This window comes from Notothenia rossii (assembly GCF_949606895.1).
Source record: "Notothenia rossii genome assembly, chromosome: 8".
Classification (NCBI taxonomy): Eukaryota; Metazoa; Chordata; class Actinopteri; order Perciformes; family Nototheniidae; genus Notothenia; species Notothenia rossii.
Window position 1 is genome coordinate 49812835 of NC_136906.1, and position 13366 is coordinate 49826200.

The 13366-nt window shown below is 40.1% G+C and overlaps 1 protein-coding gene across 1 annotated transcript; it reads right to left on the reverse strand.

Moving 5' to 3' along the window:
• Window positions 1-445: 445 nt before the first annotated feature.
• Window positions 446-3405, reverse strand: LOC307016802 (E3 SUMO-protein ligase ZBED1-like). Its single transcript, XM_079646127.1, has 2 exons — window positions 2094-3405; window positions 446-1822 (listed from the first exon to the last, which is right to left on the reverse strand). The coding sequence occupies exons 1-2, from the start codon at window positions 3066-3068 to the stop codon at window positions 923-925; spliced, it is 1875 nt and encodes a 624-aa protein (XP_079502253.1). The 5' UTR covers window positions 3069-3405; the 3' UTR covers window positions 446-922.
• Between the last annotated feature and the right edge of the window lie 9961 nt (window positions 3406-13366).

Sequence of the window (13366 nt, forward strand, 5' to 3'; positions counted from 1 at the left end):
AAAATTGTATTATCTACCGTAATTTTCGGACTATAAGGCGCACCTGAATATAAGCCGCAGCAGCTCAATTGAATGATGTGTACATATATAAGCCGCACTGGACTGTAAGCCGCAGTGCAATAGTAGCTACAGAACATGTACTGTGCTGTGTAAACTGTGCTTTATCACCTAGCGTTTCAGACACACAAACTTTTCAACTTAAACGGTGCGCTCCCAGCGCACGTACCGGCAGTGATCTACAGCAGTGGTTTTCAACCAGTGGTACGGGGACAAACTGTCTCGCTCTCGTAATGTCTGTCTGTCTTGCTCTCGTTCTGTCTCTCGTACCACTCTCGGTTCCACTTTTACTTTTGCGCGCTACCTGTCTCACTCTTTTCCGGCCTCCAGCTTTTCCTGCTGGAGCCCGCCGCTTAAAGGTGGGGGGCGCGGAACAGCCATAGAGTTAAAGGTGGTGGACTGTAACTAGGCCTGTCACGATAATTAATTTTGTTGGACGATACATTTTCCTGGAAATTATTGCGATAAACGATAATATTGTCGACCGTTGTAAGGCCATTTTAGACCACTGACATAATGATAATATATAATAATAATTCAAGTACAACCTTTCAAAGAGAACCTTTTATTGAACATTGCAAATTAAATGTGAAATAATATTGAAATATATAAATGATATATAATAAAAACAAATAAATTAAAATAATTAAATAAATCACACACAACCAAAACAATACATTAAATAGACTCAGGCTTGAAAACAGAGCTCTTGTGGCCAAAACAGGCAATTGCATTTTAAAATGCAGTAGTAAAATAAATATGAGCAGACAAGCAAAAAAAACTCCTTAAAACAAAATTCAAGTGTACAGGTCACTGTCCATACAAAGATCCAGATGCCTCAATAGGCCATATCCAAATCTATAAATCAAAGATTCCGAGCAAGGAACACCAACATGTTTACCTTGTGGGGCTTAAGGCAGGATCTCTCTGGGGTAGCAATGTTGCCAGCTGTGCTGAACATTCTCTCTGAGCTAGTGCTTGTTGCACAAATGCACATGTATTTTTTTGCTAACTTGGCCATTAAAGGAAATCTCCTCTGATTATCACGCCACCACATCAAGGGATCGGATGATGCATCAACTGCTTCTTCCTGGAGGAACTTTGTCAGCTCTAAATCAACAAGTACTCTTTTTGGGAGCACAGCCTGGGGCTGACTTGTGGTTAATTGGGCTTTTCTGTTCTGTAGAAGGTCACTCAGCCTCTTCTTCCTGGCAGGTGCTGGTGGAGGTTCATCATTTCCTCCTGCAGCTTTACTGCAGCTCTCTTCACTGCTGGCACCTTCTCTGCTTCCTTGTTGCTCTTTCATGTCCAGTAGCTCTTGCACAAGCTGTTGCCTGACATCATCCAAGACTTCTGCATCCTCCATGCTACCACGATACCTCGGATCCAAGACGGTGGCCTTGGTCAACAAGAGCTGGATGTTTGGTGGGCTGTATTTCTGTGCCAATACCCTGCACATGTTGCTCTTTATGTTTTCTGTGAGTTCAGTGTCATCGGGGCCTGGTGATAAAAGTTCACCTTTTAGTAGTTCCAACACAGGCTTAACTGAGGACGCTGTGACATGTTTTTCCGCTGATAGCACATCTGTGAAATCAGCCACTGGCTTCATTGCTGCATTTATGGATTCTAACACAGAAACATCCTGCCAGGTTGGGGTCAGGTGGCCATGTTTTCGATCCTCAACGAGGACACGTCTTATGGCTGGGAGTTGCTCCAGCACCCTCTCTATCATCTTTTGCTTTGTTCCCCATCGTGTGGCGACATCCTGCGGGAAAGATAACATGTTATTTTTCATTAGTCTAAATCAACATAATTAAACAAATACTACTTTTCCCATTTCCATTATTTATCACAAATAATTGTACATGTTATTATAATGTAACCAACGATCTAATACATGCTAATGAAAGAACATTACAGGTCCATATGTAATTCACAAATTAAAAATAAGAACTCTTTATTTAATCTTAAATGAACCTTTAACATATTTTTTGTTAAATATTAACACAACTATCAATGATTTATCCATCACTCACCAGTATTAGACTGTGTTGGGGGAGATTGGCTTCAGTCTGTGCCTTTCTCAGGTCTCTCTTCTTTAGCCAGCTGAGGTTGAAGGTGTTTACAAGATTCCTACACACTCCCATGGCACGTGCTGTGCGATCCTTGTCACTGTCCAAACCATGAGACACAGCCAAATGGAGGTTGTGGCCAAAGCAGTTGAGCCATGGCAATCCGAGTTGGTGTATTGCAGCCACAATGTTAGCACCATTGTCTGTGGTTATACAGGCAAGTTTGCTCTCCTCCAGTGCCCAGTCTGCTAAAGCAAACTGCAGGTTTTCTGCAAGTATGTTAGCAGTGTGGTTGTCCGGTATGTACCTGGTCTCTAAACACTTCGACTGCAGAGTCCAGTCATCTGTAATGTAATGCATGGTTAAGCTCATGTATGGTGTCATATTAGAGCTTGACCACATATCGGTAGTTGCAGAGTAAAAAGAGATGTCTTTTAACTCTTTCAGAACTTTGTCTTTCACCTGGTTGTATAGACTTGGAATGGCAGTTTGGGAGATGAAGGTTTTTTTCGGCAGTTCGTACTGCTTGTCAAAAGTTTGCAACATTTCTTGAAATGCTTTTTTTTCAACTATGTTAAATGGCTGCATCTCTTTGGCTATGAAGCGGCTTACGCTGTCTGTGAGCGTGAGCCATTTTGTGCTATCGCGTTTGTATTTGCCTTGACGGGCAAATGCATCGGTTATTGCAGAATGTCGGGAAGGTGGGGGCTCTCCATCTCCAGCTGCCGTCTTTGCTCCCAGCTGGAAAAACGGAATGGGGTGGTTGTGTTTCAAGTGCAGTTTGAGATTTGTGGTATTGCTAGCTTTTGTTGCTACCTTTTTCAAACAAATGCGACACACCGGCTCATTAATATCCGTAGGTTGGCCTCGTTCATTTGGTTTGAATCCGAAATACTCCCACACCGGAGATGTGGAATTAGGTTTTGTAACCAATTCCATTTCTATTTAAATTCCCCTCGAGTAAGTCACACGTTGTCTCCTGCTTGTCTCGCTATATTATTAATGTGGATGCTAGATCATGCTGCTACACTGCTGCACGTGCACGTGGAGTGTCTGACTCCTGACCTGGCTCTGTGTGTGAGCCCCGCCCCTCGCAGCCCGCCAGGCCGGCAGAAGCAATGCGGACGCACGTGGCCGGCAGCCACAGCGCGCCTGGCGAAAATTCTGGTCACATCCTTATGTAAACGCCAATTTATCGAGCTCAGAAAAGTTATCGAGTCCCTTTTTATTTATCGCACGATAAGTCAATTTATCGATTATCGCGACAGGCCTAACTGTAACCTGTAAAATCCATAGATTTAGGAGGTCCCCTAGTGGCCGTTAGCTGTAAAAATCCATAGATTAGCCGCACCGTTATATAAGCCGCAGCGTCGAAAAATGGGGAAAAAGGCGCGGCTTATAGTCTGAAAATTACGGTAACTAGCTTTGTTTTCTATAATAGGAAGTTGTAAATACTAAATAGACTGCAATTAATAGTATAAATTAGGCTTGGGCGGTATGACGGTATACCAGGGTATTTCAAAATACCGTCGGTATGATTTTCAATACCGTGACGTCACAGACTGTGCGCCAAATCACAGATGCGTTTCATTCTATTACACTGACACGGAGTTTTGACAGGGACGACATTGGTTGTAATGCACAGCACGCGCCAGCAGAGGGCAGGGGAGGGCAGTCCGTCTTTCCCGCTCTCAGAGCTCAGCACAGAGCTGAGCTGAGCAAGATGGCGGCAGCCTTTGCCGGCCCCGAACTCGGACAACTAGTAAAAAAGAAAAATGCCTCTGCGCCTGTTTGGGATTATTTTGGGTTTACTCGTCGCCAGTGACTTCATCCAGCACAACGAGAGACAGAGGCACTTCTTTGGGAATGTTTAAGACAGGGTGAGTGAGTGTTGACATTTTTTAATCCTATGCAACTGGTTGATGGTTTTGTAGTCGAGGTCGGACGGTTTTAAAAACGAAAGCATTTACGTGCTAAACATTCACGCGAGTAATCCAATGAATCAAATGGAAATAAGGTTTTTAACATATGCACGGAATAATATTGCCAAACTAATTAGTGAATATAGCAAACTTTATTCAATAAGTCAAGTATTTACTCCCGGAAAATGTTTATGTATGATGATATATTGTTAACTTAGCTCACTATGGAAACAACGTCGGACATCTACAAACGCGTCCTGTATCCGATCTCAAAATGTGCCATTTGCACAATGTGTCATGTATGCAGCCCTTGTTTTGCACTTGCGCGCATGTCGCGGCACTTTGCGAGCGTCTACCGGCTCGGGCTGCATTTTACACCGAACATATAATATACCGTTCGAAACATCTATTTGCCGCCGAACGCCACCTCACTCAAGTCGACCCAAGTCATACCGTCAGTGGCGGCTGGTGGAAAATATTTTTGGCGGGGCTGGTTGTTGATATAGTGAGTAAAAAATTTTTTGGGGGGAGAAATGACCCCTTAAATTGGGACTGATACCGTCATATACCGTATACCCCGGTATGATGTCAGCAAGGTATGACGGTATGAAAAAAGTGATACCGCCCATGCCTAGTATAAATGTGGTTTAACATATCTGCACGATCAGGTTATCAATATGTAATTGTCATATTGATGAAAAGTATAATTACATTATATTAAGTATTTATATATATATGTGATTATAATTAACATGATGATAGCTGTGGTCAAGAGCTCTCTATAACAGTTTGTCATGTTTGTAGCCCCTTTTATAGCAGAATTAGCCTTCAAACATGCACAGATCTCAAGGTTGAAAAGTCGATATTTCAAAGCAGGAGCCATGCAGGGTCTTCATACTGACATATGTTACTCTGCAGGTCGAGGCCTTTCCAACAATGTATTTGGTGTAGCCCTACCCAAAAGTTTGAATGTTCTCATATATCACAGGCCAACCCTGTCTCGTCAAAATGACGTTCCGACAGAAATAAACTGCATTCCCAATTACGTTTAGGTAGAAACGTATTTTCTCCCACTTTACGTTTGTTTTGGACGTAACTCTACCTTTATTTTCTACATATATTTGCCATTTATTGTCTTGCTTTCCTACAATGCGCCTGACCGGCACGGGGCTGCTTATTATAAATGCATTGTTAAAAAAAATGGTTCGGCTGCATTAAATATTACATTATTATATGAGATTTGGCTCAGAACGGACACCGGAAACTGACACCGTTTTTAATTTCACAATAAAGTTCATAGTAATATTATGTTTGATATGTATTATTTTTTATTAACTAGACCACTGGGTCATGTTATTAAGACCCTCTTTTCTGTCGGTTTGGTGTTACAAATATCCAAACAATATATGGATAACAAAAACATACATACGTCATAAACTAAACTGTAAACAGTAGTATATTTTATTGTGTTAACACTTATTGTGACCGTTTGAAACGCCTAGTGGTTAAAGCATGTTATTGAATTTCTTTGTTTATATGTTAGATTTTATGAAAAATACTTATATTAAGAGTACATACAAAACAGGGGGAAAGTAGATGGTCAATGATAGAAATATAGATGAAAATATCAAGAAGATACTGTTTTGATCTCTACAATAAAACAGTTTAGTGCCGGATGTACAAAGATATTAATAGGAGGATGTGCAAAACAGACAAAATTAACCTTTATTCAAAAATTAAAGAATACTTTAAGTTAAGGTCTTCTGTTAAATAAGAAAAAAACGTTGCGGGTATCTACAGATGAATATTAAGCCTGACAAAGTACTTAAAGTCTAATATATTGCATAGTTTGTTGTTGGACTTGACAATCGACTTTGCTGCATTTATATTAATCCCGTGACCCGTTTCAAGTTAAAGTTATATAATAACTACGCTCTAGTTTGTTTATCGGAACAAGGCTTCACGATATCCTCCACAGCAGCTATCGAAACACTACAAAACTTATTTTGACAATTTTAGCCAACTCTGAAGGTCTCTAAAGAAAAAAGTGTATAATTTGGTGTTGACCCAGCAGCATGTTGTGGGTGACTCGGGGTCAAATTTGGCCCAATCAAGATTCATCTTTGACTTTAGACACCCCCCCCCCCTACACACTAACACTTGAACCTGAACTCACACATGCACAATATGTGGTGTAATGTGTTTTGGGGCCATAACATTAACTGACAACAGGATTGTACAGTTATGAATGCATTATAAGTTAGTTATGATGTAGTTAAAACAATATTGGATGATAGTCATTTTTGTTGTGTTTTTGGACTGAGATAAATGTAAGTGTTATACAAGTTCATTTGAATAACAGAAAAACTCCATCCATCCATCCATCTTCTCCCGCTTATCCGTGGTCGGGTCACGGAGGTAGCAGTTCCAGCAGACAGAAAGACTGTCAATCAAAATGAATCCTTGGCATCTCAGGAAATTAGATCCCTTATTGTGAAAGTAATGTTTTAACTAACAGCTAGAATAGCTATATTGACACTAATTATGTGTAGGCATACAATATACTAACAAAGAAATAAATTAATAAAACCTGTACACAGATATATATATTTATTTATTCCGAAACATACACAAACATTGATGTGTCTCATGTAAACTTTACAAATATTGCAAAGGATATTTATTTAGAAAGAACATTCAAGGATCAGATGAGTTTTCATAGTAGGCTATATATATATATATATATATGGAATCTAGCTATTCAGTCAGCATAAACTTCAAATAATTCCAGGAGAATGGGATTCTGAGTTGGAGATTACTGAAGCTCCTGAATATTCTTATATTCTTTATTGTAAAACTGTAACACACAAGAAAAATACATTGTTTTACAGTTGCAATGAGATAAGTATACATGACAGGTATACAGAAACACGACATAAATGACCATGCTATGGCTAGGCTAGTTAGACAGCTTAGAAGGCTAACAAACTAATCTATTTTATAACTGAAGAGAAAACAAGAGTTTAGCTATATGCTAACAGTGCTAAGCTAACAACGAGCTAATATGCTAAGCTAACAACGAGCTAGTATGCTAAAGACGCTAAGCTAACAACGAGCTAATATGTCAAGGAGGCTAAGCTAACAACGAGCTAATACGCTAACGGATTACATTGTCATTGACGTGAGGCGTTAGTTTAGGCCTAGTGGTGCAGATGCAGTTTAACGTTGCACAATAAAGGTATGAAATACAATCAAATTATGAAATAAACACTGTTCTACATTATATGATATATATATATATATATGATATATATATGTGTATAAACAGTGTGGAGGATTTATATGGACAGTGATATCAAATGATATGCGTGATCTGTATCGCTACCAGAGGGGAAGCAGCTGGACCAGGTTGTGTCCAGTGTTCCTCAGATTATTGTGAATGAACGATGACAACGGTATAGGTTGGTTGCCTATTTTAGATCCTTGGAAATAGAGAATATCAGTAGCCACAGAGTGGTTTCGATTCTTAGTGCAAGTAGGGCATACATGGGAACTGATAGTCTTGCAGAGTTAAGTTCATTGTCCAGTAGGGGTGCACCGAATGGGAAATTCTTGGCCGAAACCGATACCGAAAATAGGAAACAGTTGGCCGAATGCCGAAAGGCCGAAAATGATTAATAGAAATATATATATATATATATATATATATATATATATATATATATAATGTATACTTTTTTTACCAATGTTGTTCAGCTACCTGATTATGGAAAAAGACATGATTATGGCAAAACTTAACTTAAATAATAATCACTATTATGGGTCCATAAAACATTTATTCAGCACTTTTGAATGCGTACAGTACACTAATTCCAAGTCAAGTACATTTTCTTTTCTCTGTAGGATAACTAGAACAAAGTGCATTCAGAACAAAGCCAAGGTGCTTTAAAACTGCATAAACATCTAGGCCAGTAGGCCTACAACAAAATAGTGTAAATAAAGACTGTAACAGCCAGGCCTTCAACAACAACAAATGCACCTATAAGTGCATGCATACAAATGTGCAAACTGGATAAATCCACACTATTTACAAATGAAATTACAATTGAATTTCAAGAATCTGTAAATAAGGCTGTCTGTCCTCATAAGCAAAGTAGTAAACATTTTATAAAGATACATAAAGTGAAAACTGGATACAAAATCCACAATCAATTACAAATTAAATTACAATTTCAAGAATCTGCAAATAAGGTGGTCTGTCCTCATGAGCAATGTAAACAACATTGTATCATTTAGATACCGGAAGTACAATATATTGAACACTGTGCTGCTGTCATTTCCCCCTAATGATAACCTGAGATGCTGAATTATAACTCACAATGAAAATTGTTCAGGAAAGTGGGTATAGAGTAGACATGTAGAACTAGATAAGCTTATGATACGCCAGCCTTGTCTACTTATGAAGGAAAAGTGGGAGGTTCTTTTTAATGAACAGTAGCTTCTGTGATTTATCAGCCATAAGTCTGTTCCTCTTCTCATCAAGCACATGAGAGGCAGCGCTGAACAGTCTCTCGCTGTCAGTGCTTGTGATTTGATCTTACTCCGCATATTTGTCCGGGTGTTTTGATTTCAAGTGGTGGAGTAATCCCGAAGTGGTGAATTTCTTTGCAGTTACACCCCCTCGTAATCCGCGCCTCTTTCTCTGATATTTTTAAATATCTCCAAGCGCCAGACATGTTGGCTGTGAGCCAGCCGCGAGCATGGTCGCGCGCCGTGCTTGTCGCCGCATTTTGATTACGTCATCACAACAACACGTTAGCTTGCCAACGTAACCCTGTTCCCTGACATTCGGTGATATTTTTTCGGTGCTAGAACCCTTTCGGCCGAAAGGGCCTTTTTAACCATTTTCGGCCGATAATTTTCGGCGGCCGAATATTCGGTGCATCCCTATTGTCCAGTATGAGAAAGGTGTCAGTTTCTAATCAATTTCCGAATCAGAGTCACTGTCGAAATCCTCAGATGAAGCCTTCTGCAAGAAGTTGATGTTTTCTGCTCCAGACAAAACTTGCAGGTAACACGCTCTGGTGTGCGTCTTCATCTCTCTGATGTTCTGCCTCTTCCTGAAGACAATGCTTTGGATCCCTTTCAACCCCTCGTCGCTTAGGCTCCAAGGCAGGTCTTAAATAGAAAACAATGACAAAGAACGTCTGTTAGTAATACAGTCATTATTGCATTGTATGTTAATTGGATTTAACAAAGGAATACATACTTTGTATCGGCTGACTGGGCAGAAAGAAGGCAGGACAGCTCTTTCAGGGAATCAGCACGGGCTTTGAGAGCTTTCCAATGGTGGTCCATCTCTGTGACCACAATCTTCTTCTCCTCCTGAAGTCTCCTTATTGCCATGATGATGTCAAACGCCTTTCTTTTAGTCTTCAGATCCACAGAGTCTGGATTGCATTTATGAGAAAGACTTAAGTCATGTGTATGCGAAATTAAAATGAATAGAGTCCTATGGGGTTACAGATTGACATTTGATACATTATGGGTTATGTGTCAGATTTGTTGGAAGTAGTCAACAGACTAATGTACATACCACTGTGTGGTTGCTGCCATGGCCAAGCTGTCTCGCCAGACAGAATGGTTTCCAAGCACAGAGTTTCTGTACTTGTAAGTTTCCACAACAGAAGTCAGGATCCCCTTCTCTGTCCTGATCTTGCGTCGGATCCTGGCACGACCTTTGCTGCCGTCTGTGTCTTTATAAAGACGCTGGGATCGTCTCTTGATACTAGCCACCAGCACCTCAATTCTGCTGGCCAAGGCATCAGCATCATTTGAGGTGGTTGTTGTTGTTTTTGCGGCTAAGAAATAAATAAGTGAGTTAATAAGATTTAATATTAGAAAGTTTCTGAAATACCTTGACTTCAACCAAACTGGTCTAGGTATAGAGCCTCAATCAAAATCAAAATTGCAGAAGGGCGTTACTTTTTCTAAAGTCATATATGTTAATCATTTCCTCAGCACATTACATGTTACTTGTTAGACACTTTAATCCAAAGCGATTTACATACTCAATACTGTGGGTAATCCCCACAGGAGCAATTTGGGGTGAAGTGTCTCAGGGACACAACGACATGCCGACTGCAGTGGGGTTTGAACCTGTGACCCCCTGATCCCAACACCAACGCACTAACCACTGTGCCTCATGCCTCCCTTACCTTCTGCCCACTCCTTGACATCATTGACCCAGTCTTCCAATATGCTCTCTGTCACTGCCATTTGTACTTTCATGTTCTCAAAGTTCTGCAACTGGTTTTGCAGAACTTTGGTGGCCTACAATGACAAACAATCAGAGCCAACAAGAACAATTATTTCAGCCCACAGCTTCGAATAATGCCAAAACATATAGCATCTTAAAACACATTGCTGATGTCCTTACCTTCTGATATCGGTGACACAGTGAAGTTGGTAATGTTTCCTTACCTCGCATTTGAAATCATGGGCTTTGGCATGAAATACCAAAAGGAAGGGTTTCATGTCAAGTAGGTGCTGGAGCTCTGGACAGCTCTTTGCTACTTTTTGGAGGTAAGGCCAATATTTGCAAGTCACATCCATGCAAAAGAAAGTGATTTGCCTACTTGGCAGCTTTTCTTGCAAGTACAAGGGATAAGCATACATTTCTCCCCTGTACATATTCAGTGCACAGAGCAGCACTCCATGGCGACACACCGCAAGTTCCAGTCCCTCTTCGTCTACCTTGCTGGTGGATCTTTGGGAAGTCTCTCTGGCTGCAGACCACTCCCCTCCACAAACACCTCTTCCAGAGACCTAAAATATTGAAAATGGTTGATAAAAGTCCAAAGAATAATCTTATCAACATATTAAATAGAAGGCAACCTGTATATATTTAAGAATATAATTATTATAGTCTGTCATTTTACATGTTTGGTTGTCCTGTGGATATAGTCCACAAATCGTGTCACTTCTTCATCCTTGGCAATGAAGACACCTTCAAATGTGGCCTTTTCCTCGGATCTAAAGACAACATAGGTTTTTGTCAGTATTTTAAAGACCCTGTGAAGTGTGCACCTGTGCATGATCTGTTATGCTAATACGTATAGTAATGACCAAAATTGTCCATTGGAACCCATATCAAAAGATGTTGGAATAGCAACGAATTTGACGAGTTTTGAATTTTCCGGGGAAATCTGCAGTCGACCTTCGCCTTCGTAGGCGTGGCTTGCGATCTACTGCGTGACGTCACGAGATGGACGCCGCCGCACTGTTTACATTCACCACCGTTCATTTTTTCTCTTTTTCAAAGTCCAATTTCTCAACATTTTTGAGCTAGTATTTTCCTGGAAAGTGTGTCGGAGTCGACTGGAAGTGATTGCCAATCGAGAAAAACCTGACAATGGAGGCGACAGTGAAGAAAGAAGGATGAAAAACACAGGGGAAACGATGCATTGCCGCTGGCTGTAGTAATGTCAAGTCTGCCGAAGTGGCGATGTTTCTGTTCCCAAAAGATGAAGGTGAGCCTGGCTGGTGTCATTGTTTCGTAGATTCTTTGATTGATCATGATAAATAAAGGCCACTGGTCGATTCGAAAGAGAGAGAAAGAGAGACTGAGAGAGTTACAGGGTTGTTGTTAGCATCTGGTGCTAGCTCGGAGCTAACGGAGATTAGCTGTTTCAACAATAAGGAGAGGGAGAGTGCTCTCCTGTGGGACTGAGAGAGATAACGTCAGCTCAGGGAGGTAAACTGTAGCCTAAGTTTTCTCAGTGGGTTTGGTCATCTATGTAAACAAATATTTCCATCTATGTAATATTAGTTGTATAAAATAGGTTAAGAAATCCTTCCAATGTTTTTTGATTATTGAAATATATGTTTCATATGAGTGTTGAGAGCTGTATCCATAAATCTCTTAATGTTGCCCTCAAAGTGCACCAGATTGATCACTTTCCTCATCTATCCTGTCCGAAAAGCTGTCCAAATCAATCATTTCTCTCACACTAGTATCACTTTCCAGAGTCTCCGCCATGTTTACAATCGCAACTGGGTACATCTTGTGACGTCACAGCCACTATCGTCTGCAACTTCCGTTAGGCTCAGACGGCAAAATTAATAATTCATTAATTCATTAATTATGAATTATTAAAAATTATTTTAGCCATGAACAGGCACAATGATATGTAAGGAATGAAACTGCCATTTCATTTTGGTGCAAAAAAATGCACTTCACTGGGCCTTTAAGGTGTCAGGATAGTTAGAGCATATTACAGAGTTTTGTTTGTTACGAGTTAAACACCGAGATTAGAAACATTGCAGAGTACCTAGCTGCATGCTGTAGAAGCGGTAGTGCTTACGGTTTCCATCCACTGAAACCGCAAGCATATCCGGGGTGAATGTAGGACAGATGAAGCTCTCCTCTTTGCGGATGTTTTCCACTTCAAATCGGACAGCCTCCCACTCAAAAGAACTTTGCTGAAAGTTGCCCGCTGAGATCTTCCCAGACTATTTCCAAAAAAGAAATTAACCATTAATTCAGTGAAGAAAGTATGCAACTAACATCTTTTAAATCCACAAAACCAACAGACGATCAATACTGTAGGATACATAAATGTAGTACTCACACGGCCAAAGCGGAAAGTTCTCTGATCAAGCATTCTTAAAAATGCCTGGCAGGAAAGTCCATCTTCATCTCTTCAAATGAATGAAACATATCTGTTTCATAAATTGTTGAGAAGTTAAGTGTAGCAGGCCAGTAGCCACTCTGGATAAGATCGTCCAATCCAGAAGCCCAAGTGGCATCACATGTGTGACAACTCAACTCAGGCATGCTGAGATCGTGTCTTCCTAGAAAAAAACGAAACACATCAATTGTAATGCAAAACGTAGCAAATAGTTGTATGTAAAATTCACACACACATCTATTTCAACACTTGTGTGTTGTATAATTGTTAAATATATAGATTTGAGTAGTTTTCAAACAAAACAAATATTAACATATTTACCATTAATTGTGACAACAGCAACAACCTTTCCTGGGTTAACCCTTAAGGACACTGTCGAGCATCCAAAGATTTGCTCAGGCATTTCTACAGGCATAAGCCGAACTGAAAAAGATCATACATGTGAATTAAGACCATTTGTATCGATTCGGAAATATAACATTAATAATAATTTCAATTTCTATAGCGCCTTTCACGAAACCCAAGGACGCTTTGTGATGTGAAGATTTATCAAACCAGACAATGAGGTACATTGCTAGAACAGTACTGAGGGACTGACTAATATTGAGTATACACAAGATTA

Bases quoted from the DNA above. Each gene is read 5' to 3' on its own strand.
- LOC307016802 (XM_079646127.1), bottom strand. From the start codon at position 3,068: ATGGAATTGGTTACAAAACCTAATTCCACATCTCCGGTGTGGGAGTAT. The intron at 1,823-2,093 runs GTGAGTGATGGA...TCTTTCCCGCAG, and splicing joins CCCAACACAGTCTAATACTG to GATGTCGCCACACGATGGGG.